The sequence below is a fragment of the Apteryx mantelli genome, chromosome 18, assembly GCF_036417845.1.
Source record: "Apteryx mantelli isolate bAptMan1 chromosome 18, bAptMan1.hap1, whole genome shotgun sequence".
Lineage (NCBI taxonomy): Eukaryota > Metazoa > Chordata > Aves > Apterygiformes > Apterygidae > Apteryx > Apteryx mantelli.
This window is the reverse complement of record NC_089995.1, coordinates 13,129,114-13,151,012: the sequence shown is the minus strand read 5'-3', so window position 1 is coordinate 13,151,012 and position 21,899 is coordinate 13,129,114. Positions and strand designations below refer to the sequence as shown.

Genomic DNA, 21,899 nt, shown 5'->3' with positions numbered 1-21,899 from the left:
GCAGGACGCACCTGTGGCAGTGCAGACAGACTGCTGTCACTTTAATCCATGAGACTTATAGCTGCGATATGCCACAGTGCACTGCTCCAGTGGCACGTTCTCATGAGTGTGTTTCCTGAAGGGTCTTCAACCTGTTGTAGGTTCTACGTAGCCTGTTCCACCTGCACAGGGAAGATATCACACGATGAAGGCCGAAGCATCTGTCTGCTGAAACCAGTACAACTGGCCAGCTGATGGCATTTATTCTGACCTGGAAAGGGAAGAACAGTAGCAGTTTCCACACTTAAAATGGCTGCTAAGTTTCCTGCTAGTTTTAAACCTACAGTCTCTTTTTATGTTGGAAGTATGAAAACTAGGGAAAAGACAACCAAAGCAAAGCAGTTTAAGTTAAAAAGATTTGGCTTTGAAAGCTAAACCAATAAGAATGCTGCTAGCTGATAATCCAGCTCATACAGTGACTCACTCAACTCCAGCCCTGACTAATTCTGAACTCCTTAAACTTCTGGTCCCCCAAAAGGTCATACTACCATGTGCACAACACCTTTAATAGTACATAGGTCCGCAAAACTAAGGCGTTCATACAGATATCTCTCTGGGCAGCTATAAGAGCATCTCATAGCTCTAAAAAGGTGCTGGTTTATATGCTGATAGCTATCATGTACATTCCTGCAAAACTTGGATTAAAAAAATGTTTCCTTCTTGCATGTATCTTCTTGTATACTGTATTTTATGACAGCTTAATACAACAAATAATGCTGAAGTTTTTTTCTGTGATTTTAAAAGCGTTTAAACTAATAAAAGGGCAACAGCTGATTAAGACGTGCCATATCATTTATTGTAGCATAAGTGCAGTACGTAGGCATTGCACTGCCTACTTCACAGAGATCTTTAATGGAGCCGAGCTTGTTTTCGCTGCACGGCTGCAGCGAAAGCTTTCAAAGAAGCCATCAATGCTGCCACCTCCTGGCTTCAAGAGAGATTTACAGCAGCAGGTTTACACTAAACATTTAGAGCATCATTGCAACCAACGTTCTTAGTAAGAGCTCGTTTTTATTCCGATTTATTCCATTCATATTTTGTGTGGCAGCACCGGTGGTGAGGTTACGGTTCTCACCTGGTCTGTAGGCTGAACAAGCTAGGGTAAACATTATACAGTGAAGCTCCTTAAAAAACAGTGATTCCCTTTGAAATAAGTATGCACGTGGAAAAGATCTATAGTTCATACCTTTTGCGGAAGTACACCTTGAATAAAAGTGACATTTATGCCCTTATTAACAGATGAATCACTTGGTTCCCACAGCTATAGCTATATCAAAAAACTCCCATACTAACAAATGTATCAACAGGAAGCATTAACAATGTATATTGTTATAGGAATAACCTGAAAGCAGTACATTTTAAGAAAAAAAAAAAGAAGTTGTTTCCTTCACCTGACTGTGTGTTGTCAGTCATGAATTCAGAATATACAGTAGAAGGCTTAAATTCAGGAAAATAGCTGCTGAGTTCAAGCATGCACTTGCATCCCAGCATCCAGTGAAACTCACACACGAACTCAAGAGGAATCCTTCAGTTAGATGAGGAAGCGAGAGACTAGTAACATGTAAAACCATTTTAATTAATCAGAGATTTCAAGCTAGTTCTGAGAGTATCTGAATATTATACAGTACTTGTTAATTTGCTACATGAAGCACAATGCAAAACATCAGTCATTTCTAGCCAAGATTATCTTTGCAGTAACGATCACCTCTTTCAAATAGTGCCAGATCTCCGAGGCAAAATTTCCCTTAATGCTTAGCCAAGTCTCCGCAGTGGTGGCTGTGAAAACACCTTATCCTTTTCCTTTCCTGTCTACAGATGACAATAGTGAAACATGGTTATAAAGTGTAGAAAACTGGTGTTTCAAAATCAGGGAGCTGAAAGTTTTGGAGGAAGATGAAAGGCAAATTAGCATTACCCCAAACCGTACGTCACACTTAGCTAGTGACTTTAGGGATATAAAAACGTAGCACCTTAACATTTCTTTTTGCACTCAGTCCTGGTCCATCTCTATGAGTAACAGCAACAGCAGAAGAGCAAACACGAGAAATAAATGGCTTCTATCATTTCAAAGGCCAGATAGACCTTTTGAGACTGGTTTGACATGACTCCTTATAACGCACAGCTGCCCAAACACCTCATCTACAACTAGCACTTAATCACAACTAAATTGAACCAGGCAGTGGTTTTACTGAAATTTCCCACAACAACCTAACCCCACCCCTACCGCAAACCCATATTTCACATGAGAATGACTCAAACTGACCTATTTTCCTAGACTAGGAAAGTACTCACCAATTCAGCTATTGCATTCCAGCTGACAGATAGTAAGTTAAGACACACTGCCTTGATTGCTTGCAATTGTGTAAACATCTTGTTTTCACTGGTGAAAGGCTTTGGCATACAAACTTTGTCAATTTATTGACACTTTATTAACTGACACTTTAATAAACTGACATGGGAGACTAGCAACAAGAAGGTTAAGATAGCTCATGCGAAAATTTTTATAAAATGTCACTACTTTATTGGTTGTCTTTAACTGAGCTGCTCCTTATTCCAAGGATTACTTTTCTGCAATAAAAATATGAGCATGAACAGCAAACTTTAAAAAAAAAATAATGAAAATAACTTGCTTCTTTATAAATCTGGCATTCCTACGGTTGGCTTTGTGTGCACATTAGAACCTAACATTCTACTTCACTCAGGTTTTTTGGACAGGTGCATGCCATAGCATAGCAAGTCATCACATTTCCAGAAGGTGTGTAACACTGAACTGCGTATGAATAAGCACTCACTACTTGTTTGATGCTTGAAGGGATACAGCTGTGCATACTTTAGATGAGAACCTCACAATAATTCCAGGGAAGAGTAAATTGCCAATGCATTCTCATAACTTGGGTAATGGAAAACAAAACAGTTCAAAGTTTGACTCTATCCTTCCAGTTGAACATATCTAATGTGCACAGCAATGTAATGGAAAATATCCCCTTCTAAAATTAGTCTGAACAATTAATGCAATGACTAAATAATTCTGAACCCTCGTTGACAGATAAAAAGAAATTGGTTTCTACAGGCAAGTAAGTACTCAATATATTAATATAAAACTCTACCACCAACAAAAGGGACTTAACCAGTGCCGACTCCATAATGAAAATATATTTTGGCCAAACTCAGTGCCCACATAAGTAGGTGCAATTCCACTGGATGCAGTCGAAAGGTATCTGCTGAACCAGAGTGAATCTATTTTCTTGTCATTTTATCCATGTTGTTAAGTATTTAAACAAAGAAATAGATTTTTTTTAAGCAAGAGAGACAATACAGTTCATTCTTCCCTGTTTACACCAGTGGGAGTTCTGCACAGAGGAGATTGTAATTTTCTTTTTTTGCCATCAGTGATTATACACACTTAACCTTGAGCCTGCTAGGTGCTTGCTGGTATTCATTTGACTGGGAGGACTGGAAAAATGCGCGTACAGCCAAAGATTACGGCATAACAAGCACACACAATCTTAAAAAATGACATTCAACAAAAACAAAAGAGCTGTTTGAGCAAATGACCAGCTATTGCTGTAGCAGCTGGGAACTCTTTCCTATCTTAAAGGAAATGAATAGTCTGTGAATGTAAAAACTAAAACCACATAAAGTACAGAAGTAGCAGGAAGAAATCTATCTTGAGAAACAAAACCCAGCAAAGAGCATCTCCAAATATCAGCAGCATGTTTCATGAACTTTCCTCAAATATACACCAAGCAAGAACTGATGAACACTGCAAAGAAAGGAGTTTGAAGTTAAGGGACCATTAAGCTAGAGATTTTGAGGAAGGTATGATTCATTCGTACTAAAGACAAATTGTCAGGTGTTTGGCGGCTGAGATAGCAAGGAACTTGATTCATTCTCATGAAACAAAAGGCTTTTATTCTTAACACTAGTCCTCTTAATTTTTTGAGGCAAAACCACAGGAATGATTCATAAGAAAGAGCAACTGGAAAACGAGTTAGATTTCCAACCTATGCAGTTGGGGGAAAAGTATTTTGTTTCTAGAAAACATATCTGAATTGCAGTGAGAGGACATGAAGCTGCTTTTAGAAGTGAAGCGCAACACCTTGCCTATGTTATTAAAATAGAACTACTGAATATAAAAAAGGATTTAGTAAAAATTTTATTTGAAATGTAGCATGAATCCATAATCATAAGTGTTACAACATACAGTTTACAGAGAATTTTTACAATATGACAGGTATTTTTATACATGCTGCCCTCCTTTTATTTAGTCATTATCAAACAAGTAATAGTTAACAGAAATAATAAGCATTCACTTCTAAAAAGAAAACTTTGGCATGTATACAACGGGCTAGTTAGAAGTAAACAGTGCTAGATTCAAGTCAGAAAGACCCACATTGTTTTAACTTTGCTTCACAGCATTTTTGATCAGGATGAAACTCACCAGCACTATTTTCTAGTTAATACAAAAATGAAAATTTTTCACTCCGAAACCCGTTAAGGGACAAAAAATGGTAAGAGAGATTTAAAAGAACCAACTTTAAAAATGTCAGTTTTAAAGCAGTTTAGGCCACAAATATTTTGCATACGTTGGTTTGGTGGTGATCAAAACAAAACCTTTAACGGATTGCTCACATTACTGAACTATACCACTATACCACTTGGCACAAATGGCAGTTTCTCCTTTGGACTAGAATAAGCATGAGTAGTGGTGGCTCAAAATTCACCTGCATTGCTGGAGTGTAAGGAAGAAGGAAAGAGGAATTTGCACAGTGTCCATCTTTTCCATCTTGAGTTCTGTCACTGCTATTGGCCACTTACATACCTACCAAATTCATCTAGAAAATGAGGGAAAACAATTTGCAAGGCATTTCTTCCTGGCATACAGTAGACAATACTTCTATCTTAAAAATTAGAAACCAATGAAAAAAACCCTGAATAATAAGTAATATCAAGCCTCCTTTGAGAAGAATTATTTGCAATTCTTCAAGTACTTACAAAAAATACAGTATTTATACAACTTCTCCAGAACTATTATAATGAACATTTTTAACATAGTACTAGTAAAATAAATCCATAGATACAAATCCTTGCGCTTCTAAGCAGGAATACTTAACCCAGATTTAGAGATGTTGTTGCAATTACATTATTGCTGTGGAACAAACAGTGGTAAGTCATGTGAATATTAGCCTTTCTTTCTTATACACATCAGAATATCTAATTTGAAAGATGTTCTCCAGCAAGTCAGAACACATTTAATGTAATTTATACAGTTCCTGCTAAATGTTAGCGATCCAAAGTTGACTGAACCGTGGCGCAATAGGGCACAAATGGCAGAAGAGCAGTGGAGCAGGGGCAGGAATGGCAGAAAAACAGTAGAGTAACACAAGTCAGACTCGTACTCACTACTTCTTATTCCTAGGCTTTAACTCTTCTGCTGCATTCCGCAGAAAAATGTAGTTTTTCTTCTGCGGATTATAAAATTCATGACCCTTAAAAAGAAAAATCATCTGTATTTACTCTGTTCAAAGAGGAAATAACATTATCTTAAAATATAAGAATAAGCATATTGCATTAGTTTGGTTTATTAAGGTTTACTCTTCAAGTCTTTAAGACCAGATACTATTGGACAACATTAGTGGATTAGAAACAGCTTACTATAACAAGTAATTATAAGAACTGTACATACAAAGTAAGATTTAAATGGTATTTGTTCATTTTTAAGCTACAGAAAATGTTCCATAAAAATAACCAAATATCTCTAAACCCTACTTTATATATGCAACGTAGGAGCTCAATTATGAGTTTAAAAAAGGTCATTCTAGGCAGAGAAGAAACCTAAACTTTAAAACCCCTGCCCCAATTTCACTTTCCATTTCCTATGTTTTAAATGAAACAGATTTTTTCAAAATGAGGCTGAAGTTCTAAACGCAGTTGCAAAAATACTTCTGTTCAACTGCAGATGCAAATACACTATTCGACATATTGACACTATTTGCATACACATTACCAATTCAGTACAAAAGTTTCAAAAGCAAGGAAAGTAAGCACTGGTAAAACTGTTAAAATCCAATGCACAACTTGAAAGTTACCAACTTTACTTTACAGAAATGGTTCTAGAAAGGAATTACTACTTACTGCTTAATATCGGTTTACAATTTACCGATCTGAAAGATAGTTTGGTACGTACCTATCATTGCAATCTACTTGAGACATATTTAGAACAGAAGAATTCATCTGTTCCAGTGTTTAACAAAGTTATCTTACTTTGGTCAGCATTCACAACACTCAATACAATGTAGTAAATTAAATTTTGATCTCTTTCTGGCATGTAATGGAGATCATCTGTGTGATTTCTATATGAATTTCAGTCAAAACCACAAGTAACATCCTCCTCAAATTTAAAAGCACTAGTTATAACAGGAAAGTAAAACTCTAGTTGCCATTCCACTAAAATCAGTTACATTTCAACCTTGCTGTCCCTTTTTACAGTACTAAGAAAAATCAATCCTCGACATGCTACACTATGTTGTGATTCTATCTTCTCTAGATGATTTATTTTTGAGTCAATTCTGGAAAAAAATAGATAAATAAATGCCACCAGAAAGCTGCTCTGAATGGTAACAGAAATTTAGTATATGGCACTCAAACAGTGGTTCAATACAGCCACTTTTTTAAAACTAAAAAAGGAATCTGCATGGGGAGTAGAGATGTACTTTTCCAGATGTGTGAGAACCCGTTTGCCTGCCATATTGTCCCATGACACTCCCCACAGCAGAATGTGTGCAAGCAACCAGAAGCAATTTTTAAATCATGTAATTTACATTTTGCTTATCTACATTTGCAAGAGAGCATTATTTAGCAACCTTATCAAACCGAAACTAGCAAACAAAGAACGTAACACTTCAGTGTTGCATTTCATTGGACAGACGTCTAAAATAGTCACTCTAAGTTTTCTGGCATGCCTATGAAATAAGGAAGACTGTCCTAGTATTTATAAAGAACACTGAAAGCCTCATGTGAAAAGGATAGTCTTATTTGTTGTCGACCGCCAGTATGAATATAAGTGTAAACCTTTCTTACCTTTGACCAATCATAACTGGAAGCATATGCAAATATATTCCCATTATGGTTGAAACAACAGGCAGATATTGGCTGGTCAAGTTGTTCTGATGTTTTTAGCTTTGTTCGTGCATCTTTATCCCAAAAGCTGAATCTACCATCAGATCCTACTGTTGCAAGAGTACCATGGACAGGATGAAATGCTATCCCATTTACCTGCAAAATCATGCAAAATGCTATGTAAAACACCACGTATATGCAGGCAATGGGAACACTCACAACACATGCACTGAATATCAAGAGAGAAAATACACATGGAAGATTTTTTGCAACTAACTAGAGATGGTTCTCTCTCTCTTTTTTTTTTAATGTTTTAACAGATACAATTTTGAAACGAAAACAAAGCAACAAGCATCCTTTTTTGTAATAGCTAGGAATTCAATGGCATAATCCCATTAAATAATAAATTAAGGATGTGTTCCATATGAACATAGTTAACAAGTGCGATGGAACAAAAAGACATAGTAAGTATTTTTCCCCCCCAAGAGGATTTAATAAATAGTTGATCCAGGGTTTGTTTTAAAAAAAAAAAAAGCAAATTTGTCTTTCCTCTCAATGTGTGAATATGACTGCTCTTTAAGCACAAATCTATGATAACTTTAGGCAGGATAAAAGGTCAAGGAGAACAAACAATTCACAGCAAATTTTACATTAAAGGACTACACAGAGCATATATAGCCTCTAACTGCACTGTACAAACGATCCAGGGATACGTGCTGAATACTTACAGCATAGATATCCTGAGGTACTGATGTGTTCGTTCCATTGGAGCGATGACATTTAAAAGTGAAATTATCTTTTGCACTGAAAAATAAGAAGTCTTTTTACTTTCTTCATTGTAAAGTGAGCAATAAATAAATAATATCTTAATAATTAATACTCACGGATTTGGAGGGTTGATATAATGAATAGCTACTCTTCCTTCAATACTTCCAAGGGCAAATCCAGTAGGTTTGTTCACTTTGTCTTTAAAAATAGCAACACAGCGATGCTAAGTTTGAGAAAGATAAAGAGCATTTTAGACAAAAGCTTGAGGGCGATTTTCTGAATGCTGGTTGTTTTGCATAGGGACATGAAACACCACATATTCAAATGCATAATAAAGCAGAAACACAAACAAGGTTGAGAAATAGGTCAAATTCTCTTGAGAATTTCAGCCATAATATTTACATTCTTAAATCCTTATGAAGATCAGCAGTAGAGATTTCTTCAGTAGAAAAAATAAAGTACACATATTTAATACCTCAAGAGAAGAAAAGACCTAGGAATATTATGAATACTAGATGATCTAAACTTAGAAGATCTCTCAAATCTCCATCTCTTCAACAATACATTAGAATACCAAATACTAATGAAATATTATTAATCCCACCTCCTTGGAATAAGTATTGTCATTATACGTGCAGACTACAACCATTTGCAAAATTACAAACAACCAGAAGAAACAAAACCAGAATTAAAATAAGGCTCGATAGCAGGCTCTCTTCCTCTTTCTCTCGCAAAGCCCCTGCATACAACAGGTCTGCAGGATACGACAAAGCTCAATGTTAATGTTGTGCATACAACAAAATAAAATTATTTAATATGACAACAGCATCATGATTATACTTGGTTAATATTTAAATATTCTGTCATCTCCTATTTTCGTAAGGAATGCCACTGAAATTATTTTTACTTCATGTACGATAGATTTGTACATAGAATTAAAAAAAGGAGGATAAAGGAGGAAGGAAGAAGGCAATCTCAAAGCTCTTTTGTTAATTCAGGGTATTCCAAGCAACTCATTTCAATTCATGTGGTCTCATCATAGGCTGCAAATACAGGCAGAGTTGCAAGAAGTGGGATTTTATTTTAATATACCACCATAATGAAAGTCAAACTGGCACATGTGCCATACCAAGATAAAGAACTCAGTCTTTGAAACATTATTTGTTTTTACTAAAAAAATGACAGGTCCAAAACTTCAGTCTGTATAATAAACACACTTGCAATAAATATAACCATTTACCTGGTGTTTAAGAGGAGATTCTATTCTTCTAAATTCAGAAGGTTGATTCTCTAACTGATAAACTATCAAACCCCTTTCTGCAGTGGCCACAGCAGCCATAGGATGAACCTGGATAAAGTTGTGAAATACGTTGGAAGAGAGAAAGCTGTGTTAATAGCACAACAGAGGATTCTATTTATTATTGCACACAAATCCATCAAGAAATCATAGGAATTTGACTGGTTTTGGGAGCGGGGGAGGGAGAGAGGAAAGGGGGAGAAGAGAGAGAACAAAGTTCAGCAGTAGACACATCTTCTGATTCAGAAATAGCATAGTTCAGCCCTAGCGTTGATTCAGTCTTTGTGATATTAAAAGGGATGCTAAGGGTGCTTTGTATGATACGAACGCCTGTTCTCTAGAAGCCTGATCAAGAAAATCAGTTTATGTTTTACTGTGAAGGTCACCCAGAGATCAAATACTAACAGTCTGTATCTAGTGCTAACCTAGAGAAGCTTCGAACAAAGACTGTCAAGTTTATTAATACTCCAGCCCACCCAGCTGACACTAGTTTACCATTTTTGTTGGCTTACCACATCAGCACAGTAACATCTTTCAGGGAGCTGCAACGTCATCATAGGTGTTGGTGAACGGGTATCCCAGAACTGATGGAGACAAAAAAAAAAGAACAAGCTTATGCTTGGAGTGGAGGATACACCATACAAGTTACTTTAGTAAAGGAAAAGCGAGTACTACCAAGTTGTTTCACTCTTGTCTAGAGTCTGAGTACTGCAACGCCTGATGTCAGACTACTTCATTAAGCTGTTTTTTGTATTAGTGTATTTAAGGAAATATTTTCATGTTACATAAATATTTTTAAGCACAGATATTAGCACCCTTTGTGCCCATTTGTTCAAGTAAAAATCATACCTTCAAAGTTTTATCCCAGCTTCCTGTCATCACACAGCTATAATTTGGTGCTTTAATCCAGTGGATAGTCTTAACAGGAGCATCATGCTGAAGAGAAGACAGGACAAACACATGCTACTAAAATAACAGTACACATTTCTTGCTTATGCTTTATTTTTTATATGTTTTATATATATTTGTGTGTATATATGTTTATATGTATATATATATAAAAATAATGGGTATATATAATGTATTTTTATGCATTCAAAAAAGGGATTCATCCTAACTGCTGCGACTAAAATAATAAAAGTTGTGGATCATGACCTTATTGTGCTGTTCAGCATTGTAAAAACACCCATGGCGGGGGGGGAAGGTTCCTGAAGCAAAGAATTACTATCAAGTCACCCTACACAGGAAATGGCCACAGCAGAAATATGAACCACAAACAACAGGGCTTTCTATTTGTTTATAAAGATATTGTTCATCATGCTAGAAATCAAGACTTCCTAAGAAATAACAAACCATATTAATTGGTGAAAAAATGCTCCTTCTGAGAATAGCTACAGCACTAAACCACTAAACCAACAAGACTTTAAAATTTAAAAATCTGAGTTTTTTTCACCTCAAATAAGCTTGAAAAAGCAATCAGTGAAAATACTCTTTTCTTAAACTGTGTAACTGATAACTCATTTTAGTCACCATAACCACTTTCTATGAACATTCACTTCTAAAATCAGAATGTAAATTATAATTCCTGACTGCTATTGCTGCAGCAGAAAGCTGATACTTGAAAAGTGAATTCAGCCATGTCTTATAATTTTCTCTCCCCTACAAAGTTTAAGTAGAAAAAGGAAGACTAGAACAATCTATAATGAAAGCAGGAGGTAAGCAATAGGACGGACTAGGTACCCAACACAAGGAGAAAGACGAAGAACAGCGTAGGCTCAGACAGCAATCAGCCTGCAGCTGAATGATTTCGCGAGCTCACCACAGCGATGGAAAGAGCTCTCTCAGGTAAGATGCATGAAAATGTGGCATAGGCTATTCAAATCACTTTGACAGCAGTTCTCCTCATATATGCGCACTTCAATAGCTAACAATGTAAAAAAAGGCATCCTACAAACACTTCATCTAATTTGGAAGCACTAAACATTACCTTAATCAGCTTATAAAAGTAGCCTTTAATAAAAGTAGAAAAAAAAAAAAACACCACTAAACCATTTGGGGTTTGCTTACCTGTGCGATCTGAATAGCCTGATTACTATTGAGATCCCACATTTTGGCAGTTTTATCACAGGAAGCTGTGAACACTTTACTCCCATCCTAAAAACAATTAAAAATCCAAGAGATTAATTAACATGTACTATTCATTAGAAACTGTTAAGTCTTGTTCTTTTCTAGTAATATTAACAGTAAGATAATAAAAAAGGGATAGTTTTGTACATGGACTGCAAGAAAAAGGAGAAATATGAAAGTGATAATTTCTTTGCAATTGTGTATTATGGTTGTGCATTTAAGTGATGCCACCATAAACTTCTAAAAAAAGACATTTCTATATACTTGCCCATTACTGTTTCCTTATACCTATCTACCAATAACAAACACAAATTCTATCCCCAAAATAAGGAGTAAACACACAAGGGCTAGTTAAATACACTGAAAAATACTCATTTTAGTTAGCAAATTTTTTAAAAGGAGAGAGAAAAAAAATAGTAGTTAATTTTGCCACTGCCCTTTTTTTCTTGTACTTTGAAATATTATGCAAACATTTAGTTCTGATAACAGCCCTTAAACATTTTGCTAGTCAATCATGGTAATGGTAATTTCAGAGAATGTACACTGTTGCTGTAAACATGTTTCTGCAGAATCTCATAGGTTTGGCAAAATCTTAGGAAAAAAAACACCATATATTGCAAAATACAAACAACATACCATGGAAACTCAGCTTAAAATATAGTATTGTTTTAGATTCAAGGTCCTCAGTTCAAGGCCTTTTCTAAGCTTACTTTAAAACCAAAAGAGAAAACTGTACTAGCTCTTACCTAGTTTTAAATATATTCTTTCTTTTAAACAGACTTTCACCCTTCCTATCTGGCCAAGTTAGTCTATTCCATTAAGGCCTGCTTAGCAGAGAGTTACAATAACAAGCCTATCAAATAATCATGGGATGCATCTACATTTGGCACTGTGGTGTTACTGGAAACCACATGCTGTTTTGTTTAGGTTTTTGGATGAAAAGAGTTTATTTAATTTCTTTTTAAATGAGAACGTACATCACTCCAGCACCCATCCAGTACAGGCCCTGTGTGCATCTGCTGAGCCTTTGGAATTGTCTGTCCATTATCTTGAACTTCCCAGCAGCGAACCTGCAACAGGAGATGCATACACAGATGTTAACATATTAATAAGAAAAACTTAAGAGATTTCTGTCCTTGAAGATCCTAACCATACTTAATCTAATGAATCAAATGATTCTAAATATCAAACATTTTCTACAAAACTAATGAAACCTTATTTCCTCTGTGTTCCCTTCATCCAGAGAGCCATATATCCTCAACCCAAGAACAACTTCAACTTTCCCTAAAAAAGTACTTTATGATCGTGTAACAGCTCCCAGTGCTCTCCTGCAGAATCTGTAACTGTCAGCTAGGAAGAAGCTGCCTCCTGTACACATCTCAGCGGTATACGTGCAGGTCTCCAGCCAACAGACCAAACAGAACAGTTGAGCTTAAATTCCAGTCTTGCCCTCCCCGTTTGTATCGATTGGGATCTCACGCTTCTATCCAAACAGAAATTTCAATAAGGTTGGTGGACATTAATCCTTTTGAAACTACGCTGTCAAATTAGCTAAGATTCACCAGTGCCTTCGTGGTTCGTCCACTGGAAATCACATGCATAACTGTGTTAGCCTAATCCTCTCAGAAAATGAAGCTAAAAAACAGACCGGTAGAAAGAAAAAAGTCGGAGTAATAAAAATCTAATAGGAAAACTATTGACGTCTCCTGAGCTGGAGCTCAAGAAACACAGCAGAGGAATGACTAAACTGAAGATCATAACCAAATTCCTCAGCAAAAGCAGCTCAGCCATGTCAAACTTCTTACTGCCTAGGCACTAAAAAACAAATTTTGCAATCCTGCAAAGCGAAAGATTTACAGGTAACCTACAGGTATCCTGGCACAAGTTTTTAGGATCACATTTTGCAGTTTAAGGCACCAACACTTCCACTTGATCCTTCTGTAGGTCTGATCAAGAGTACTTACATCATTTGCCCATGATCCTGCAATGAGGAAGTTACCAGGCAATGTCGGTGGACTAAAAGCTAAACAAGATATGCTGTCATCAGGTGGAGATGTCACTTCAATATCCTATAAAAATTAGAAGATGAAATAAAATTAGCCACATCTAAAAACTGTGCCGTTATGATCCTATCACTTCTAGGTGGTGAGTTAGGGCGTAGGGCTGTTAAAACACATTAAAACACAGCAGAGAGAACAGTGGTTCTCACGGCGGGGAATGCACCTACCTTCATCGGGTTATGGTTATCCGCCGTTGTGCTGCCAAACATGCTGGTACCGCCGGTACCGAAGCCCGAGGTTGATCCGAACAGACTCATCTTCGCCCTGCAAAAGCGGGAGAGGCCTCCTGAGCCCCGCAAGGCCGCGGGCAGCGGCGGCCCCCAACGCCTCGCGCAGGCGGGACTCCCGCCCCTGTGCCCGGCGCGGCGGCGCCCGGCAGCGCAAGACGCCGAGTCCGCGGGCCGCGCTTGCCCCGGCGGCCGAGGCGCTGGTGCCTCGCTGGGCAGAACCCGCCCCGCGGCCGGGATCCGCCGCCCGCCGCCACCTGCCGGGCTTCAGACCCCCCGAAACCCGCCTCGGCGCCCGCTGGGCTGCGGGGAGCAAGGGCGGCGCGGGGCCCCCCGCCCGCAGACCCCCGCCGCTCCCGGGGCGCGGCGCCGCGCCGCCGCCACCGCCCGCAACCGCCATTCCGGGGGTCCTGCCGGCGGGCGCCCGTGACGGGGCCGGGCCGGGGGCAGCCGCGCGGGGGGCGGCGGCCGCGCGGGGGGCGGCGGCCGCTGGAGCTGGGCCGGGGCGCCCGCCGGCCGCGGAGGCGGCGCAGGCGAAGCGAGGCGGCTCGGGGCGGGAGCAGGCCCGGCGGCGGCGGCCCTCACTCACCCGGGCGGCGGGCCGGCTGCGGCTCACGGCGTCCAGCGACTCAGCCCGGCGGCCAAGGCGGGCGGCAGAGCGGGGCAGGGCAGGCCAGGCCGCGCCGCTCTGCGCAGGCGCCGCGGCCCGAGGGGCGGGGGCAGTGGTGGCGCCTGCGCCGTGGGGCAGCGGGGGGGGGGGGGCGGGCCGCGCTGCTCCGCCCCGCCGGCAGCGGCGCTCGGCTCGGCTCGGCTCGGCTCGGCTCGGCGCAGCGCTGCGCTCCGCAGGCGCGGGGTGACCGCGGCCGCCCGCCCGGCAAGCGCAATAAATATTAAAACACGGGGAAACGTAGTGTATTTAAATTCCAGTAGACTTGACTGTTGTCAGACCGCTTCTCCAAGTGTTTTGGAAACTTCTTCTATTCTCACGAAGATAAAGTCTTCCCTAACGCCAGACAGCGAACATCTCTGCTTCAAAGCTGCCGTTAAGCGCGGGTCTGGTGACTGAACCTGGACCTTTTACTGTAATGGCTATCACACCTGCTGCTTAAATAGCTCTGTATTACCTTTGGATCAAGATTATTTATGTAACTAGACAGCAGAAATTAGTAGTATATGATAACTCTGCTACAGTGCAGTAAATCAAAATTCCTTTTTATTCCTTTAAAATTTAATACTGGTGGAGCAATAGTTAAAAAAACACACTAGATATGTCTACTGAAAATATTATTTGCTAATGACTGTGTAGATCATATCAATTCTGGAAAGTGCTAATAAATTTTTTTTATGCAGTCAATTTGCTTTCTTCATGTAAAATTCATTTAATATACACTTTAGTCACTATTTCCTGGTCCTTTTTACTGTTTTAGAGCCAACTAAATAGAGAAAATGAACAAGGGATTCTGTTAAGATGTGCATTATTAACAGGATTGTTTATTAAATTCTAATCACTAACATCTGGTTGCTTACTTGTTCACTGAAAGAAGATAAGGTAGTAATTTGCTGTCAGAACATTTACAGCTGCTTGAGATAGGCAGTAAAGAAGAACTATCCCAGACTTTTCAGTCTAAATTCACAGTGAACACAAAATACCACAGTTCTGTACTTATAATTTCTAACAGTATGCACATACAATAAATTGTTAACAAAGTCCTTTACTCTCTACAAAAATAAAAAGGATGGTATAATAGCATCATTTGATTGTGCTTTAAGACAGAAGGGTCAGCGAGCCCTTGACACATTTTTAAATTGCAAGTATAACAACGTTTTTTTCTCTACAAAGAACATATTGAAATATCTTTTTATGTATCTCCCATTGCCTTTGGGATTGTTACAGTGCAGTAGCCACGGAATGGAAAAAACAGTAAAGGAGTTGTCATTTCTTCTGTGGTTTGAAAGGGGAAAAAGAGACAATCAAAATTACATGCTAGATACAATGATAAAGAAAATGAGCAAGAAACTGAAACAAAGCCCTGTTTCTCTTTGCAGATTTTCTAAGAGTGCTCAACACAAAAAAGCAGTATTTTTCTACGCTTGTTACAAAATAAATCAGTATCAAGAAAACAGTTCGTTTGCAAACAAGCTTTCATATCCATCCACCAAATTGCAATTTGTTTGGTAAATAGACTCTGGAAAGGTAATCTGATGAAAGAGAAGTTAAAACTTGAATTTCAGCCTTCATTTTAGATGCTGCCATAATTTCCAGCTAAAAAAGAACAAATTAACCTGTGATGCTCTAACAGCCTGACTGAAGATTCTGTAATTGTTTAAACAATTATATTTGTTGGATGTGCACATAAAGCCATAGAGTAAAAAGAACATTACTGGAAATGGTGCTGCAAAATCCCTGTCATGGAACTGAGACTGATTTTTATTATATGTTCACGTGCTTTCCAGTGTGCGTCTCATATTTATAAGCAATTAATAAAGTGAGTATAAACAGGAGAGGGAAAGTACACAATACCTTTTCTTCCTTGCTAACCATTTCACACAATATATTCCTAAATTGAGATATATGGTTTAAAAGCTCTAGACAGGATCAGAGGTCAAATACAGAGTAAGCGACTGCTTTACACGTTCCCCTTCTTTGAAAGATGTAATATGTTCCACAGTATTTAGGAAAGCAGTATAATCCCTTGTACAGCATATGATCATCAGATGACTAATGGCAGCTTAAAACACTGGCAGTTCTGGACTGTGACCATCGAGGCCCACTGATTCAGAGAGACAGCAGGCATGGACTTTCTCAATCTTGCTGCCTTCTAGAGCTGCAAAACCTTACTGATTCTGCTATACTAAGTTTGTCATCATAAAGAGGAATAGGATTGCAGGTGATAGGATTTGGCCTGCGGGGAATAAGAAATAGGAGACGATCGGTTTATACATACTTCTCTTTTCCACATTGGCTGACGAGCAACATAAGGTCTCTTTTGTATACTTGCTAATTTATTTTGATCTTGTTTTGTAAATGGAATCAGGGCATCTTTGCATATATTTAATCTGAAAAGAAAACACAATTATTAAATTTTCTCATCTACTTTAAAAATATTGTTTCCAGCTTTCTTTTAACAAATCAAAATAATGTATGAAAACATTAATAGATTTGATCATCAGCCATCTTTCTGTGCATTAAGTAAGATTCATTGCTACTTGCATTTACTGTCTATGAAAGAGAAGGATACTTCTGTTTCTTTGGGGAAATAACTAACCTCTCGAGATCAGATGGAAGAAGACCAAGCCACTTTATAGATGGAACGGTGAGATGATGGGCTTCAAAAGACATTGACTAAAATAAGAAAGGTCAGCTATAACACTGAGTGTCTGTTTAGTTTATATAATTTGAGAAATATGCCTTCCTAGGTTATGGTCAGATTTTATTTCTTCAATTCAAATTTCTTTTTGATGCAGGAAGCTCTTTTTGCAGATACACAAGGCCTAAAAACTGTGTTTTAGTATTGAAACAAAAAATAAAGGGCAAAAGCCACTGTAAAAAAGGCTATAACATTTTGCATATCCCAGCTTCAAGACTGGATTACAAAACAAATATATTTGAAGTGGAAAAATCATACTCACCACAGATCCATATTTGTAGATGCACATTATTTCTATACCTAATTTACAAATACAAAATGTCAAGAGTCTGTTTATCTATACGCTGGGTGTGCTTAAGATGACTGCATTAATAATTCAATTCTATGGCATAACAGTTATGGCATTATGATTAATAAGGTTCTTAATGGTTTACAATTATCTTTAGAGCATGTCAAAATAATACAATCAAAATTTGAGCATAATATGTCACCTTTATATAGTTAAATGTTTCACACTGCCTGTGCATAGTCATTTCAGAAACAAGGGTAATCAGCTCTTTTACACGTTGTCCAACAACTGTCATGAAAAGGGTCTTTCTTTGTCCAGTGTAATCCATATCTCTCAATAGTATTGCCTTGGGCAGCTGCTTCTTATTTTGTAGTAATCTCCTTTGTTTCCAGGAGGTATTCAGTGTAGATATATAGAGAATTTCTGTCTGTAAATCTGATGTTTCAGGGAAATCTCAGATTTACTGCTGATGTAATAGAATAGCTCATGCACAGTGAATCTAGCACAGCCAGAATGTAATGGGCTTGTTTTATGCAGAAAGAGTGGCTGTACATGTGCTTTTGAGTGGGTCTGCACATGTGGAGTAGCTGAAGGATATTGAACACAGTGAACACATGCAGATCAACAACACATGCCCAACAGATCCTTTGGATCTTGCTTTTTTCTTCAGAATTAACCTTAGTAGGTATGATAGCTTAAGACTGTAAGTTAATTATTATATTTTTCATCCTTCTCATTTTAAACTTTAAATATTATTTATGTTTTAATATTATAATGAAAATAATTTGAGGTGTTTTCAGGTTTACAGGTTTACCTTTTAGTGTCCCTATGAGAAATCAGATTGTTAGGAATATCCTTAAAGGACAGTAAAAATCAACCAAATCTCCTAGAGAAAATTACAGCAATTACAGTTAACACAACCTTCTTAAAGTGCCTGATAACAATCTCATTGACTTCAGTCAAAATTTCAGCCATAGGCTGCCGGAGAGCTTGCATCTTGCAAAACAAAACTACGGAGCTGTGTACTTAGGCCTTGTTAAAACATGGTATGTATTTTACCTATTTCATAGGTAAAACACATTTTATATGTAAACAATTTAAACAATTCTGTGAATCATCAGTAGTGCAGTCTTACACATGCTTAAAGTCTCAGTGTTCTAGTGTAAAAGAACTTAACTCTTTTTAAAACAGAATAGTCCAGCGTTTATTTTCCTGGCATAAACACAGCCAATTTGTATGCTTGTATTGAAATGAAATTATACCAATCAATCAGATTTACTTTTTGACTTGATAATTGACTTTTGAAAGGAAAATGAATTGTTTGGAGTTAAGATCTTTTTGTTTTTATTTTTAAACCGAGTTGCTGCTCAGAACTTTCTGCAAAAAAATACTGACATTTAGTACATAATACTAAAAAATTACCAAATATTTGCATATGTTTTTATCAAAAGTACATTCACTGAGTGCATGCTAAAGAGTGTCACTACATCTTGGTTTTGGCTTAAAATTCAGATTTCAAATTTATCTTGAATTATGGATACTGGAGACTACTATTTAAAGCATACCAGCTACAGAGCTGTACATTTTTTCACTTTTTCTTTTTTCCCTCAACCATTTCTTCACAACAAAGGTTCCGTCAATATCCTAACTATTTCCTAATTACTAATCTGTTGAACCAAGAAATAATTTTTGTGAAGTCTCATTTCAAAGACTATCTACAAAACTAAATATATGCTATCACGCTGTTCTGCAGTTGAATCCACAGAACAGGGTTTTGAAGCTTGTTTCACCCTCCAGTAACAACAATATAACCTTCAGGAATTCTGACCTTCTTAGGTTCCCCTCAGCTCTGTCAGAAAAATAAAGACAAAAAAATATTCCATGATACATTAAATCTGGCCATTTCATCTCCCATATAGTGGGAAAGAAAGAATGTAGAACATTTAAGATTTCATGCCACATTCCCAGTTTTTGCAGAAAAAAGAGGAAACATTTTGCCATTGTGATATTTCTGATACGGTAGGGTGCAAATGAAAAACCATTTACCTTTCAGTAACAAAGGAAGTTCTAAATTAATCTGTATTTAAGATTTGTATTTTAGCTTTCGAGCAGGTAATTCTTTTTAAATCCCAAAACTTATAAATACCCTGTGGGCCGTACTTGTGATATCGATAACTTAAAGATAAATTCTGTGAATTTTGCAAAAATTATGACTGTTGAGTCTGAAATTCATGGCTGTTCATGTTTTCAGTAGAAAAAAATCGCCAAATATGAAATCTGAAATGTCCAATGGAGCAATATCCAGGTAACTATTTCGAGATGAGTCATCATACCTTTAATTTTAAACTTTGATTTGTAAGCACAGCCTTCATTTTAAGATTAACTTAATTCCTGTTGGCATCAGTCTTGCAGTTTCTACCTTTCACTACTGTAAAATATTGATATCACAAGTGCTGAATTATAAGATTATACGCTGAAGATACGACTGTTAACTACTCTAAAATCAGTAAAAGACTCACTTTGCTCAAAACATTTTTTTTCATGTCTGTCTGCCTATGAATTATAACATAGTTAAAAATTCTGCTTTATTCCAAATTGGGCAATGTTTACAAAAATTCTTGTTACTTCCTTTCACTTTAGAAAAGGAGCATAATAGCCAACAGTTGGAATTCTTGAAAAAGCAATGTTTTCAAAGGTATTTAGCTCTACAAGGATGTAGCTAGGATCTCCTGAGACTTTCAAAAGTGGCCCAGTGCCTAACTCCCATTAAAATCAGTGGAATCATGCTGTGGATCATAAAATTCCCTTTTTATTCTCATTTTTAGGTCCACAGATACTTTGAAAATCTAGCTCTTATCTGAGCCACATATTCTATCAAAAATCCTTTTTTTTTTTTAGGCACAAGGTTCAGATTATTGTTAAGACAGTGCAGATGTCTCAGTTAAATTGCATAAATCAGCAACCTTCTGATTGTCTTGGATTATCCCACTCTGTGCCATGAACGCCTTCTCATAAGAGTATGAAAAAAGATTCTAAATAATCTTTCTTTTTATGTCATTGAAACTCTAAAGATATACCATGTGGATCTGCATCCATAAGGGTGAAAATAGGAATTTGAAATGTATCCCACAGCTTTCTGACCAAAAGTCGTGTATTAAGATCCGGTACGCCTTTTCCCTAAGGAAATAAAATAAGAGCAGACATTTTAAAATTAATTAAAACAACATCTGGCAACATATGTGTTTACATCTGTCATTTAAAAGCAAGTAAACAAACAAAACACTGGCAGAAATACTTCTCCTGCAGCTATTTTGCAGGGAAAGCTGTATGCTCCTTTTTGGCTCCATGGGGAGGGAAGGAGGAACAAGGGCTGGGAAGCAGCATGGCAGATGTCCTGGATTACAGGGACCATAGAAGCATCATACTTTCCTCTGTGTAAGAAGTTAATTTGTAAGGCCTGGCAGTTGACATACAGATGTACTCTGATACCTGTATAAGCTGGTGTAAAAAGAAAAAGGTCATTTTTTTCCTCTTAAAATATTTATGGCACTAATGAAATAACATAAAACAAGCTCTTGATATGGCTGACTGTAACTGGTACTCGGTACATGTACAGTATATTGCATAGTATAAATGCTTATCTCTTTTAGGTGTGGGGATAAGGTTTTCCTCACTGTGGGCAATATTTGTCCCAGAACATGTGGGTACGCATATTCAATTTACACATTCCTATTAATTTTCCAGACTCCATTGCTCTTTCATTACAATTCAGAATTGAACAATTCTGTTTCTTATAGCGTTGCTAAAGCTAGGATCCTGAAGAACAAAAGGAGACTCAAGAGTTAAGAAATCTTTCTGAGAAAGAGTAGGGCAGCTACTTTGCAACAGTAGATGAAGTTGATAAGTTAAGAGGCTCTAAGGAGATCTTTGGAAGGAATAAGTCTTTAGAATGTGTATTTTGTATTTCTATTACTAGGATAATAAAATGAAAAAAAATTACTGTAAGACATGTTCCTTATTAATTTTATTATAGTCTTTTGACTAAGTTTGAGCACCACTACAATGCTAAAGTATCATTTAAATTGTTAAGTCTAGCTAGACAATATGAAATGTCAGATGCATACCGTAATCATTATACATGGGGTCAATTTACTGCAGAAGTCATCATCCAAGAGTCTCTGAAAAGTTGCATCTTTTTCTACAATTAGCATAAATTTTGCATGTGAGATTAAATCTTATATGTTAAGGCTAGCTGCATGTAAAATGATCCATCACACAAATCAATTAAACCTGAATGCTCTATAATACATATTCTGGAGCCAAAGGCAGTGTTCATGACTCAATTTCAGAGCCAACAAGCAAAGAAAAAATTACCAAAACATTGTTTAACTTGGAATATTCTTTGTTTATACTTTATTTTTTCAGTCTACAATGAGAGTTCTTGCTCAAAGGATACTTTTAATTCCTTCAACATTAGACGGCACAGTGACTGCCTAAAACAACAAAAATGAAATTAATCATTTTAAATAGAGAAAATGATCTATTTTAAAATAACAACATTAGGTAATGAAGGACACAATTATATCCTGAAACAACCATTCATCT

General features: G+C 37.3%; 2 protein-coding genes across 2 annotated transcripts in view; both read right to left on the bottom strand.

Moving 5' to 3' along the window:
- Nucleotides 1–4,172: 4,172 nt before the first annotated feature.
- Nucleotides 4,173–14,330, bottom strand: RAE1 (ribonucleic acid export 1). The gene is made up of 12 exons (XM_067307692.1): nt 14,227–14,330; nt 13,578–13,674; nt 13,315–13,419; nt 12,328–12,420; nt 11,291–11,377; nt 10,073–10,159; nt 9,736–9,807; nt 9,167–9,274; nt 8,043–8,149; nt 7,887–7,962; nt 7,120–7,314; nt 4,173–5,528 (listed from the first exon to the last, which is right to left on the bottom strand). The coding sequence occupies exons 2-12, from the start codon at nt 13,665–13,667 to the stop codon at nt 5,442–5,444; spliced, it is 1,107 nt and encodes a 368-aa protein (XP_067163793.1). The 5' UTR covers nt 13,668–13,674; nt 14,227–14,330; the 3' UTR covers nt 4,173–5,441.
- An 828-nt stretch (nt 14,331–15,158) lies between these two features.
- Nucleotides 15,159–21,899, bottom strand: part of SPO11 (SPO11 initiator of meiotic double strand breaks) — a gene marked incomplete at its 5' end in the record, with an annotated part of 43,190 nt that continues 36,449 nt past the window's right edge. Inside the window, 7 exons of the mRNA XM_067307967.1 lie at nt 15,159–15,900; nt 16,583–16,694; nt 16,904–16,980; nt 17,268–17,305; nt 20,372–20,471; nt 21,419–21,528; nt 21,751–21,787. Of these exons, the coding sequence (XP_067164068.1) occupies nt 15,781–15,900; nt 16,583–16,694; nt 16,904–16,980; nt 17,268–17,305; nt 20,372–20,471; nt 21,419–21,528; nt 21,751–21,787 (594 nt within the window). The remainder of the gene's footprint in view (nt 15,901–16,582; nt 16,695–16,903; nt 16,981–17,267; nt 17,306–20,371; nt 20,472–21,418; nt 21,529–21,750; nt 21,788–21,899) is intronic.